The sequence below is a fragment of the Bubalus bubalis genome, chromosome 11 (assembly GCF_019923935.1).
Source record: "Bubalus bubalis isolate 160015118507 breed Murrah chromosome 11, NDDB_SH_1, whole genome shotgun sequence".
NCBI lineage: Eukaryota > Metazoa > Chordata > Mammalia > Artiodactyla > Bovidae > Bubalus > Bubalus bubalis.
In genome coordinates this window covers 79,652,141-79,666,498 of record NC_059167.1, presented here as the reverse complement: position 1 = coordinate 79,666,498, position 14,358 = coordinate 79,652,141, and the positions used below count along the sequence as shown (strand labels likewise).

At 40.4% G+C, this 14,358-nt stretch overlaps 2 gene segments (V, D, J or C); both read right to left on the bottom strand.

Moving 5' to 3' along the window:
- Nucleotides 1–3,876: 3,876 nt before the first annotated feature.
- LOC102415798 lies at nt 3,877–4,515 on the bottom strand. The segment is given in 2 exon segments: nt 3,877–4,192; nt 4,401–4,515. Coding segments are annotated over 2 exon segments (363 nt in total).
- Nucleotides 4,516–12,278: 7,763 nt separating this feature from the next.
- Nucleotides 12,279–13,551, bottom strand: LOC102413907. The segment is given in 2 exon segments: nt 12,279–13,066; nt 13,192–13,551. Coding segments are annotated over 2 exon segments (369 nt in total).
- Between the last annotated feature and the right edge of the window lie 807 nt (nt 13,552–14,358).

Here is a 14,358-nt window from a genome sequence, read left to right as displayed (position 1 = left end):
TTCTTTGACTTTATTTTTTTAGAAGATTGTGCAAAACATTTCAAAGTGGCATTTTAAATAATAATGAAAACCAAAGAAATGGAAACCAAAATAGGGACAATCTAAAAATAAGCTTCTTAGTCTACTGGCTCTTTTCAGAATTTTTAATTTTAGAAGATTATATTGACCATATGAGGTGAAGTGATCTTTCTTTGCTTGATGAAAACCAAAATAATGTACTTAATTTACTTTTAAAAAATCAAGAGAATTTGATGAAAGGCTAACGTCTCTGCATGATGAATACTCCCAACAATCCAAAAATGAAAGAGAAATTCCCAAATCTAATAAAGGGCATCAGTGAAAATATAAAAGTCAATATTACTCCCTACAGGATCACAAACAAGGCAGGTACTTCTATTCACTGTCCTAATGGAGGGCCTGGGATCAAACCAGGGAAGAAAATAAGATATATTAAGTTTGAAAATTTGTAAATTTTAATTTACAGATCACAAGTTTATACATGTAGAAAATACAAAGTACCTCTAAACAAGCTGTTTAAGAGCTAGAACCTATTAGTGCATTGATATAGTCACCAGACACAAAAATCAATTTTATCTCTAGATTCTAGCAAAAGCATTAGAAAATGCAATTAAGACTGTTGTTCTAATACATCTTTGTCTCTTTTGCTGTCTTGCATACAGGGTTATCATTACCATCTTTCTAAATTCCATATGAAACATGTATGATATCATATAAGAAACGAATCACCAGTCCAGGTTTGATGCAGAATACAGGATGCTTGGGGCTGGGCAACTGGGATGACCCAGAGTGATTGTACAGGGAGGGAGGTGGGAGGGGGATTCAGGATGGGGAACACATGTACACCCGTGGCAGATTCATGTTGATGTATGGCAAAACCAATAGAGTATTGCAAAGTAATTAGCCTCCAATTAAAATAAATAAATTTAAATTAAAAAATAAATTAAAAAATGTAAAGGCTTACAAAAAATGTAAAGTTTAAAAATAAAATAAAATTAAAAAAATGGAATTAAAAGGTCATTTATCAAACACTTGGGAACTAATATAAGGTATGCAAGACCTCTTCTTGATTCCTCTCCAGTAAGTGGTGACCAGTCCTTGCCACCTAAAGACACTAATGTCAGGAAAGACCATTTCCTAAGGCTGATCAATGAAATAGTGTTTTCAAAACCCCAAACAAGAGATTGGTACCATCTGTTTGGCTGTTGTACTAAATCTGTTCTCTTATTGACAGGTATCCTAGCTCTGTTCTGGCTATTTCAGGGCATAATTAATTCCCTGTATCCACATTTTTCTTAACCCAATTTGTCCTAGCTCTGGATTTGATGCTGGGCATTTAGGTCAATTAAGGTAAAAAAAGCTATACGAAATAAAAGATAAAACTGTTATAAGTAGCCTTGCTTCCCAGATGGCTCAGTGGTAGAGAGTCTGCCTGCTAACCAGGTGAACTATTTTTATTTACACATCATACATTTGTACATGTAGAAAATACTCCTGCATTAGGAAGATACCCTAGAGAAGGGAGGGGCAACCAACTCTAGTGTTCTTGCCTGGGAAATCCCATGGACAGAGGAGCCTGGTGGGCTACAGTCCATGGGGTCGTGAAGAGTTGGACATGACAGAGACTAAACAACAGCAACAATGCAAGTCCTCTACAAAAATCTTAACATTAACAAAAGAAATTAGAGAGGACCTAAATTAATGAAAGAAATTAGAGAGGACATAAATAAAGAGGTTATGGATCTAAAGACTCCATATGTTAAGATGTCAATTGTCCTAAATGAATTCATAAATTCAGCACAATCCTAATCAAATTACCTCAATCTCTTGTTGTAGAAGCTATTCCATACCTTACGTGGAAGTGAATAGGCCTAGAATAAGCCTTGAATAAGACAAACAAAACGTGACTTGCATTTCCAGATTTCAAAATGTGTATGAAGCCCCAGTAATTAAGACAGAATGGTCTGTTGGTATGAGGATAAAATAAAGAAGTCAATAAACAGAATCAAGTCCAAAAAGAGGTCATAATACATGTGCCATCAGGTTTTTTTTCTCTAAAAGTGCCTATGCAGCTCCACTGGGGGAAAGTTGGTCTTTCTAGGATAATAGCTAGAATAATTGGCCAATTTTATTTTTTGGAAGTAGCAGTGTTCTGTAACTTTCTGTGTATAAGTTCTGTACATGTTTTCTTAGACTTGTGCCTACGGATTTAGGGTCTTTCTTGAGCCATTGTAAATAGTATTATATTTTTAATTTAGGTATCCGCATGTTTACTGATAGTATATAAAAATGCATTTTATTTTGTGTGTTTACCTTATATATCCTGAGACCTTCTGAACCCACTTAATAGTTGTAGGAGTTTTGGAGGGTATATTCTTTGGGATTTTTTCTGGCTTAAAAGATTGTTTATATATTTATTCGCTTTACTGAACTGGTTACAATGTCCAGCACTGTGCTGAAGGAGAGTGATTAAAGTGGATATTCTCCCTTTTTTCCCTTCCTTAGGGAAAAGTATAGTGTTTTACCAATAAACATGCTAAGAGCTGTTGAGGAACTTCTCCATTATTCCTGTGTTTCTTAGAGTTTCCACTATGGTTGACTATTGGATTTTGGCAAATGCTTTTTCTACACATTACTGCTGCTGAACTAGCTCATCTTACTGTTGACTCATAACTCCTCCACTTCCCGTTAGATGTCCTCCTCATCTTCTTTGTCTTGGGCCAAGTATGCATGTATCATGATGGCAAATGATGCCCACTTCTCTTCAAAGTCACCCACTATTGTGAGACTGAAGGAGATGAGGGACAGACAAGTCTGTGGGTTCCAGTTGTCCTCATAGTTCAAGTGTGACTTTGTTTGTCACAGTTTGTCCATGCTTTTGTCCCCATCAGACTTTCCTTTACAAATGTTACCCTCAGTTCAGTTTTGTTCAGTTCAGTTGCTCAGCTGTGTCCGACTCTTTGCGACCCCATGGACTTCAGTATGCCAGGCTTCCCTGTCCGTCACCAACTCCCAGAGCTTACTCAAACTCATGTCCATCGAGTCAGTGATGCCATCCAACCATCTCATTGTCTTTCGTCCCCTTCTCCTTCCACCTTCAATCTTTCCTAGTTTCAGGGTCTTTTCCAATGAGTCAGTTCACACCATGAGGCCAAAGTATTGGAATTTCAGCTTCAGCATCAGTCCTTCCAGTGAATATTTGGGACTGATTTCCTTTAGAATGGACTGGTTGGATCTCCTTGCAGTCCAAGGGACTCTCAAGAGTCTTATCCAACACCACAGTTCAAAAGCATCAGTGTTAACTCTAAGCTGACTTAAAGTGAATTCAGGCTCAACACCAGATATGAAGATAACACCTTTGTACAGACTCGTCCACCAGCTCTAGCCATTGCCTGAGTTCTAATCCCAAGAACTAATTTCTTATTCCTCATCACCCATGGTTCTGCTTTTCTGATTGTGCCCTGACACAAAGTCTAAGAGGAAACGATTAAGGAAATAGTTTTGATGGTGATTCCACACAACTAGACCCAGGTTTGTGATGACGTAAAACTGCCAGTTTAAAGTATTTATGGGGCAATTTTTCAAATTTAGACAACTTTACACATGTTCTGTACAGTTGATTTAAAGTCAAAAATTCAAGAGGAGAATATATTTAGTAGAAAGTTACTCTGGACACCTGTTTCCAAATAACGTAGAAGGTGCCTTTAACTGGAACTAAATCTTCTGATCCAAACCACAACTTAAATAACCACGGACTATCATTTCTCGTCTGGGGTCTGCGGGTGTGTATTTAAGCTGGGGTCTTGCAGCAGAGGGGCTCTCTTTTACTAAGCTCCAGGGTTTTTGTACAGCTTTTCCTATTACTTCAAGCACTGTGAGTCACTGAGAGCACAGAAGTACTTTGCAGAGTCTTCCAGTTGTAAAGCTGAAATGGTGAGGCTGATGGATTTATCTGCTTTCTTAAAGTTTACAGAGTAGCGGTCTTTATTTGCATTTGTGGCTAATGAACCCTGATGAATAACATAAGTCATCTGTCCACTGGGAAGTTGCTTGTACCAGTAAAGGCTGTAAGTGGTCCAACTTGTTTCATACTGACAGTTCAGGGTGACTGACTGCCCCACTTGGCTGGCTACATCTGACTGGTCTTGAGTAACTTTCTGGGCCACACCAGATTCTGTGGGAAAAAAATCAGAAAACAAAGATGAAGCAGTGAATAAAATAGTGTAGGAGTTCGTTAGGATCCAAAGACAAAAAATTGAAATCCTAAGATGCCTGCTTTTCCCCAGTCCTCCTTTCCTCCCCAAGTCCCTGTGAAGCTCCACGCGCCTGTGTGCAGGCCTTTCACTCTGAACACGTGCACCCATGTTTGGAAGCCTCCCTACCAGAGAAGGTGAAAGCCAGGAACACCCAGAGCAGACTGGAGAGCGGCATGAGGCGTGGAATCCCCTGCACAAACGTGCCTAGTTCTGCCTCAAGCTGAGAGTTCAGTGTCTTTGAGTGCCTGGCAGCACATATACATACTACCCGGTAACTGTGTGACTCCCCCCAACAGGAAGTGGGGGCTCTCATGTTCATAGACCACGTGGTATGTGCATGCATGGGAAAAAGTCTGGCTCACCACAAACCTTTACTTTGTCTGCTTGTCTTTCCCTGGTCATTAAGTTAGGCAGATCCTGAAAGAAGGCATGAAAAAAGCAATCAGTATTAAAATTTGAGCGGAAGAGAACTGAATATTAGACAAGTTGACGTCCATTGATAATTATTCAGCAAAATAGTTTTGCCATCCTGTTTAATATATAATTTACTATAGCCTATGAAACTTTCTGTAATCTACTAACAGATTGTTCATTTAGCCTATTCTTACTTTTCTCCATCCAGAATGTAATGACTCTTTTAAAAAAACTTGCAGATCTTAGGCTTCTTGGTGAATGGAAATTTTATTCAAAATCATTCATATATCTCTGTCTTTGTATTGAGTTTTGTGACTCTATTTAGGTTTTTCAATAAATAAAATTACTTCACCATGAAATGACCAAAAAAATCAGTTCATCTGACTTTCAGCACCTATTCAGTTTTAAATTTTGAATGAAATTATACAGGAATAAAATATTCTTTTGAAATTTGAAATTGAGTATAATTTATTAGACTTTGAGGAAGATCAGGATATTCAGTCCTGTTCCCTCCACATATAGAATTGCATTTATTAGACCATGTGTCCTGGAATTGTCCTGATGTCACATTTTTTTGTCATTGGTCCAAAGTGTTCAGTCTCTCTTGTTAGTGGCTCATTATTTTTCTCTTTGTAAAATAAATTCAAGATAAGTATGCCAGATCTTTCTGTGACATAATGCTGTAATGTTCTCCTACAAAACTTGGTATCTACAGGTTTTAAACACTTTTTTGTTGTTGTTCAGTCACTAAGTCATGTCCAAACTTTGACCCCATGGACTGCAGCACCCCAGGCTACACTGTACTTCAATATCTCCCAAAGTTGCTCTAATTCATGTCCATTGTGTCAATGATGCTATCTAACTACCTCATCCTCTGCTATACCTTTCTCCTCCTGCCCTCAATCTTTCCCAGCATCAGAGTTTTTCCAGTGAGTCAGTTCTTCTCATCAAGTGGCCAAAGTATTGGAGCTTCAGCTTCAGCATCAGTCCTTCCAGTGAATATTTACAGTTGATTCTATTAGGACTGACTGATTTGTCCTCCTTTCAGCCCAAGGGACTCTCAAGAGCTTTCTCCAGCACCACAATTCAAAGGCATCAATTCTTCAGCTTTCAGCCTTATTCATGGTCCAATTCTCACACCACACATGACAACTGGAAAAACCATAGCTTTGATTATACAGACCTTTGTCGGCAAAGTGTGATATGTCTGCTTTTTAATATGCCATCTTAAGCTTCTCGGGGTCACGAGTGTTTAAGAACATGCCTGCAAACTCAGGAGACATAAGAGATGTAGGTTTGATCCCTGGGTCAGGAAGATCCCCTCAAGGAGGGCATGGCAACCCACTCCAATATTCTTGCCTGGAAAATCTCACGAACAGAGGAGACTGGAGGGCTACGCTTCACAGGGATGCAGAGCCGGACGTGACTGAAGTGACTTAGCCCACCTGCTGGTTTGTCATATCTTTTCTTCCAAGAAGCAAACATCTTTTAATTTCATGGCTTGAGTCACCATCCATAGGGATTTTGGAGACCACGAAAATGAAATCTTTCACTACTTCTACTTCGGAGAAGGCAATGGCACCCCACTCCAGTACTCTTGCCTGGAGAATCCCATGGACTGAGGAGCCTGGTAGGCTGCAGTCCATGGGGTCGCTAAGAGTCAGACACGACTGAGCGACTTCACTTTCACCTTTCACGTTCATGCACTGGAGAAGGAAATGGCAACCCACTCCAGTGTTCTTGCCTGGAGAATCCCAGGGACAGGGGGGCCTGGTGGGCCACTGTCTATGGGGTCGCACAGGGTTGGACATGACTGAAGCGACTTAGCAGCAGCAGTAGCAGCTACTTCTACTTTTCCCCCTTCTCTTTTCCATGAAGTGATGGGACCAGATGCCATGATCTTAGATTTCTGAATGTTGAGTTTCAAGCCAGTTTTTTCACTCTCCTCTTTCACACTCATCAAGAGGCCCTTTAGTTCCTCTTCACTTTCTCCCATTAGAGTGGTATCATCTGCATATCCAAGGTTTTTGATATTTCTCCCAGCAATCTTGATTCCAGCTTGTGATTCATCCAGCCCGGCATTTTGCATGTTATATTCTGCATATAAGTTAAATAAGAGGACTGACAATACAGCCTTGACGTACTCCTTTCCCAATTTGGAACCAGTCGGTTGTTCCATGTCCGGTTCTAACTGTTACTTCTTGACCTGCATACAGGTTACTCAGGAAACCAGTAAGGTGGGCTGGTATTTTCATCTCCTTAAGAATTTTCCAGTTTGTTGTTATCCACACAAAGTTTTTAGTGTAGTCAATGAAACAGATGTTTTTCTGGAATTCCTTTGCTTTCTCCACGATCCCTTGAATGTTGGCAATTTGATCTCTGGTTCCTCTGCCTCTTTGAAACCCAGTTTGTATATCTGGAATTTCTTGGTTCACATACTGCTGAAGGCTAGCTGAAGGATTTTAAGCATAATCTTACTAGCATGTGAAATGAGCACAATTGCATAATAATTTGAACAATCTTTGTTATTACCCTTCTTGTGACTGGAATGAATACTGACCTTTCCCAATCCTGTTCAAACACTTAGTATATGTCAATACCACAGAACTTAATGATTGAAGTTTTGTATACTGTAGATGATCATGAAGTATGTATCTCTCAATCTTCCACTTGGTTTCATCATTTTAATAGATAAATTCATTTAAAAGAACCAAAAGCAAACAAACAAGTAGAAAAGGAAGTATAGACACAGTCTTCAAAACAGTGCCAGTTCTTATAATTTAAGTTCAAAAGAACTCATTAATGAGTGATGCAGGGAGGAGAGTTTATATGAGGTTGAACCATCTATTCTTCTGTCCCATATGAACTCTGAGTGACAGGCAGCTGATTTCCTGGTTTCTAATTATTTACAAGGAAGCAGGGGAGACCACAAATGCCCAGAGCAGTCTGGGGAACAGCAAGATAATACATATATTATATGTATCAGTATATTATATTTTGGAGAAGGCAATGGCACCCCACTCCAGTACTCTTGCCTGGCAAATCCCATGGATGGAGGAGCTTGGTGGGTTGCAGTTCACGGGGTCGCTAAGAGTCGGACATGACTGAGCGACTTCACTCTCAGTTTTCACTTTCATGCATTGGAGAAGGAAATGGCAACCCACTCCAGTGTTCTTGCCTGGAGAACCCCAGGGACGGGGGAGCCTGATGGGCTGCCGTCTATGGGTTCGCACAGAGTCGGACACGACTGAAGTGACTTAGCAGCGGCAGCAGCATATTATATTTATCACATGTTTTATATCCACCTTTTTATGCATAGTTGTGAAATTGATCACATTTGTAAATTCTTATTACCACCACTAAAATTAAGATACAGAACCATTCCACCACCCTAAAGAACTTTCTTTGCCAACCATCCCCACCTCTGCAACCCTTGAAAACTGCTGATGCCTTGATTTCCAATCATTTGTAACTAGGCAGAAGAGACCACAAAGGCCCACTACAGCCTGGGGGGCAGCTTGATATATGAAAATATATATGCTAATATAATAATTACATATACATACCAGGAAATTTATATTGCCAAAATTTTATTAAAATACAGACTGCGATCTGATACCTCAGTTTTATATGCACTCTGGTTTTGATGCATAGCTCTGTGAAACTTTATCATATGTATGGGCTCTTGTTACCACCATTAAAATCATGACATAGAATTGTTCCATCTCTCTAAAGAAACCCTCTTGGCACACCCTCCTGAGGCCTGCAATTCTTTACAATCCAGGTCACTACTGATCTCCTTTCAACTCTGTATTTTGTCCTGTTGAGACTGTTGAATAAGTAGAATCACACTATGTATACAATCATAATAATCCAGTAAGTGTAATCATACACCATGTAGCCTCTGAGACTGATTGTTTTTTACTCAGCATAACATCCTGAGATCCATCTAGACTATTGCATATATCAATAATCTCTACCTTTTAATCACTACAGACTGTCCCCAGCTTAATTTAGGATAATTCAATTTAGGATTTTGACTTTACAGTAGTGAGAAAGTGGTATGCTTTCAGTAGAAACCATACTTGGAATATTGAAATGTTATATTTTCCTGGGCTAGCAATATGCAGTATGATATTTCCTGGTGATTCTGGACAGCAGCAGTGAGCTGAGCTCCTGGCCAGCCTCAAAATCATGAGTGTAAACAACCAACACATTTACAGTCATTTCATACCCATATAAACATTCTGATTTTCACTTTCCATACAGTACTCAACACATTCATAAGATTTTCATCATTTTGTATAAAATAGACTGTGTGAGACAATTTTTTCCCAACTGTAGACTAATGTAAGTATTGGCCAATTTAAGGGAAGCTACCACTTCCCTGATAAATGAGTTGGTAAAGAATTTGCTGCAAAGCAGGAGACCCTGGTTTGATTCCTGGGTTAGGGAGTTCCTCTGGAGAAGGGATAGGCTACCCACTCCAGTATTCTCAGGTTTCCCTTGTGGCTCAGCTGGTTAAGAATCCACTTGCAATACAGGTGACCTGTGTTCGATCCCTGGATTGGGAAGATGCCCTGGAGAAGGGAAAGGTTACCTACTCCATTAGTCTGGCCTGGAGAATTCCATAGACAGTCCATAGGGTCGCAAAGAGTCAGACACGACTGAGTGACTTTCACTTTCAAGGGAAGCTAGGTTAAATATATTAAATGGGTTATCATTTTTAAATTTTTAATTTATTTTTATTGAAGTATATTTTCTTTACAATGGTAGTTTCTTCAGTGTAGCAAAGAAAATCTGTTATACATGTATACATTTATCTCCACTCTTTTTTAGATTTCCTTCCCATATTAAATGAACTTTTGACTTACCATTGTTTCAACTTAAAATGATTTATTGCAAAATAACCCTACTGAAGTTGAGAAAGATGTATAAATAGTATCTCATTGTGTAAATGTACTACAGGATATTTATCTGTTCATTCAGTGAAGATGACTGGTTAATTTCTTGTACTAATGTACATATTTTTGTGTGAACATAAAGTTTTCCTTTCTCAAGCATAAATACCCAGGATTGTGATTGCTGGGTTGTTCAGTAAGTGAATATTTAAGTTTATGTGAAACTCTTGGATTGTTTTCTAGAATGACTGGGCCGTTCACCCACAATATACTGTCAGGTAAAAATTCAGACTAGAAATATCCTATAAGGTATGAATCTCTAATAGAGTTTTTCTTGACTAGTAAAATTGGTGAGTTATTTTGCTTTTAGCATTCCTTCTTTGCATTTTCTCTTTTCTACGTTAAACATACATAACTTTGTAATCACACATAGGGAATATGACCAGGTGATGAGGTTAGTTCTGAGCAAACTGTAGGGTTTCATTTCTCCTTGGGGTGAAGATCTGTGTTAACAGTTACTCTACGCACATCATTCCAAGTCATTCATGGCACAGGTGAGGCAGGGCACAGGGAGGGTCCAAGAAGTGCCCTTTCAGAGATATTTCAGATCCACAATGATGGCTAGACTTAGTAATGCACAAGTATTTGTGCAGTGAACCTAAAACCCTGACAACTCAGGTGCAGATTTAATCAAATACTATTGAATTTTTTAAAGCCAAATTTCATACTTTAATAAAATCACTATTTAAAATTTAAAAAAAAATTTGGCAAACGATCTTCTACAAGATAAAGAATTGAAGACAAAGGTATTTTTGATGAATGACACTTTGAGATATGCACTCTGAGCTAAAGATAGCATTTTCCTTACAGTGAGGTTTTCACTTCTAACCACCCTACCTTCTCCTGACCTTACCGAGAATCTCACTAAGGTGTTCATAGCTGGGGGACTCCACATGTTGACACCTGAGGTTTCTGTGGGGCTCCCTCAGGCAACGGCATCACTGTGGTCTCTCAGAGCACAGAAATACACGGCTGAGTCCTCAAGCTGTGAGTCTGAGATGGTGAGGCTGATGGAACTCGTTGCTCTCTGGAAGTTCAAGAAATACCGATCTTTTGTTGTATTCAGTTCATTGTAAGAGTCCTGATGAATAAGGAAAATAATTTCCCCACTTGGTGGTTGCTTGTACCAGAATAAATAATAAGTATAGCTATTGGCTTCATATGCACAGTTCAAGGTTACATCCTCCTTCTCCAGCACAGAAATTTCTGACTGATTTTGAGTTACTTTCTGGGCCATGATGGATCCTAGAGAGAAGAAAAAAAAAATATATATATATATATATATATATATATAGAGGCTGATTCTCCTGGTGGAACTCAGAGGGCTTCAAGGAACAAACAGAGGATTAACAGTTCTTTCTAATTCCTCTGCCAGTTAACCAACTCTCCTAAACCCCAACAGACAATAATAACCTGCCCTACCTCTACACATGGGAGCTGAGCAGAGCTGAGTCTGTTTGCGGTCATCCTTACCAGCCTTACCAAGGCAGACAGAGGCTATGACAACTCTGAGCAGGCCAGGGAGCCCCATGCTGGATGGTCTTCCTCTGAGTGAAATGCTCTGTGTTCTCTCTCAAATTCGGGTCGAGACGCCTGACCTGTGCCTGCCAGGGCACATGCACAGTGACTGAGCTGTGAGATGCTTCTGCATCAGAACAGGAAATGTAACTGGCTGGTGTCAGTTTGCCTGTGTCGTGCCATGGCTTGTGGATGTGGTTGGTGATTGTAACCTTCCTATTTAGACTTGAAAGTCACTTGGTTATATCTGACTCTTTGTGACTCCATGGACTGTAGCCCACCAGGCTCTTCTGTCCATGGGATTCTCCAGGCAAGAATACTGGAGTGGGTTGCCATGCTGTAATTAAATTAACAACAGTTACATCAGGGCTGCATGCATATTCAGTCAATGCATCTAGGATAGACATACGTTTTCTTACAAAAACAATTTATTATGATTACAGTGACCTCTGAGAACAAATAGCCATCCATTTTTGTATAGCTCCTTTTTGGGGGGAGGGATTTGCAGCCCAAATCTACAGTGAAATAAGCTCGCAAGCTTTTCTTTCATACAGGAAGATAAAACTGTTTACTCTCAATCATCATAGCTTTTCTTCCTAGACTCCAAGTCATGGTTTCTGGTGGAATTTACGGGGGATAAAGGTCCTTGTCTGTTTAATGCAACTATAGCAAGTTTCCTAGTGGACAAAATTTGTCCAGCTTTATGTGTCTAACAGTAATCAATAATTACTGTGTGCTAAAATAATCTTGCCTTTAAATATCCACCCTATAGTCAAAATGAGGACAAGCTCACCAGACCATGCATTCTTATTTCCTTATATCAGAAATGTAGCCCTAGAGGCTGCGTGCCACAACTCCTGAGCCCGTGCGCTGCCACTACTGAAGCCCGTGTGCCTGGAACCTGTGCTCTGCAACGAGAAGCCACCGCACTGAGAAGCCTATGCACTGCAGTGAAGAGTGACCTCCACTCACTGCAACTGGAGATAGCCCAAGTTCAGTAACAGAGACCCAGCTGAAGCAAAAATAAAATAAACAAATAAATAATAAAAGAAACATAGCCACTCAAAAGTCACAAACGCTTTTTCATCCCACGGCTGCAGCAGCTCCAGTTCAAAGGCTTTCACTGAAAACAGCCCCTCAATAGCGTTACGTCTCAGCCACATGCAGGCTGGTATGTGATTTGCTTGGTGCCTCTGTGTTGGTTTATGATTATGATTCAGGTGATGCAGCTTTTAATCATCTATTTCTTTTCTCTAAATGAATTATTAATTCTGTGGCATCTAATATCCATCTCACATTATGAGAAAAATAGATTTGTTTTAAGAAGTCAGTCTAGAGAAGAGAGGAATCTTTCTGGCTGAACAGGGGTGCTTCTGGGGATTGGAGCTTGGATCTTCCTTAAGACTGACATCCACCCTATTATCCCTGTAGAGCAATTCCCAACCTCCTGAGTTTCTAGGATTAGACCTGAGCTTGATTGGTTTTCCTGAAAAACTCTAAATGTAAACTAAACTCTGATCAAGGAGAAAATATACCTCTTCCTGACTTCAGCCTCCTGCTCTCCTTGAGTTTGTGCTCAGCTCCCCCTGCAGCCCTCTCTCACTGTGTCACTCAGAGCACAGTAGTACACGGCCGAGTCTGATGCTTGCACTGCCCGTTTCTGCAGGTGGAAGGAGCTGTCACTCTTAAGAGTGGCCTGAAAACCTTCATGCTCTGGGCTCTCGTTTGTCATTGAGCCCTTCAGGAGGAGTTGAGGAGCTTTGTTGAAATGCTGGACATACCAAAAATGATAGGAACCTGAATACGTGGTCTGGTAAGTGCAGTTCAGGGTCAGGAGAGCCCCCTCTGAGACAGTCACTGGGCCTTCTGTCTGGTTCACTGAGTCACCATTGGTCCCTCCTACAAGAGAATCAGTTTGTTATCGTAGAAATGTACAGGAGGAGTTTTCAGCCAGAGAAGAAAAATAAAACTTACCTGTTATCATAGGAAAATGAAAAATCATTTTAGGACAAAGTGCTACTTACCAAGTATTAAGAAGATGACAAGAACTGAGTGAGTGGCAGAAAACATTCTGGCAACAGTTCTTGTTCCCTAGAAACATCAAATCTAACAAAGTTAAGTCTCCGGCTGGATGTTACAGAAGCTCCTCATTCAGAAACTTGGAACCCCTTTCTGCACAGCAGCAGTCATCTGTCTTGTGGCTACAGAGTAGGCAAGTCAAACCAGCTCCTGAATACAAAAAGGAATCGCATCTGAAGGAAGCCCCGCCCTCTGGTGGTGATCTTAAAGATTACACCACAGTCATATCTGACCTCAGTTCAGTTCAGTCGCTCAGTCGTATCCAACTCTTTGCGACCCCATGGACAGCAGCAGGCCAGGCTTCCCTGTCCAACACCAGCTCCCGGAGCTTGCTCAAAGCCATGTCCATTGAGCCGGTGATGCCATCCAACCATCTCATCTTCTGTCGTCCCCTTCTCCTCCTGCTTTCAATCTTTCCCAGCATCAAGGTCTTTTCCAGTGAGTCGGCTGTTTGCATCAGGTGTCCAAAGTATTGGAGCTTCAACCTCAGCATCAGTCCTTCCAGTGAATATTCGGAACTGATTTCTTTTAGGACTGACTGGTTTGATCTCCTTGCAGTCCAAGGGGCTCTCAAGAGCCAAGGGGCTCTCTTTTGAAGACCACTGTTCAAAAGCATCAATTCTTCATTGCTCAGAATTGGTCCAACTCTCACATCCATACATGACCACAGGAAAACCCAAGTAATGTCTCTGCTTTTTAATATGTTTTTTTTAATATGCTGTCTAGGTTGGTCATAGCTTTTCTTTCTGAGGAGCAAGTGTCTTTTAATTTCTTGTCTGCAGTCACCATTCGCAGTCATTTTGGAGCCCTAGAAAATAAAGTCTGTCACTGTTTCCATTGTTTCCCCATATATTTGCCATGGAGTGATGGGACAGGATGCCATGATCTTAGTTTTTGAATGCTTAGTTTAAAGCCAGCTTTTTCACTGTCCTCATCCTGACCTGCTCCTGACCTAGTCCTCCTGATGATAGTCTGTGGGGTACACACAGGAGATTGGGGCAGGACTCTAAGAGGAGAGCCCTAAACACAAACATGCATTGGGAAATGTCCCATTATTACATCCATCCTTTTCTGTGTAGTATGGTGTCTCTAGCTTTGCAAATAATGCCAGT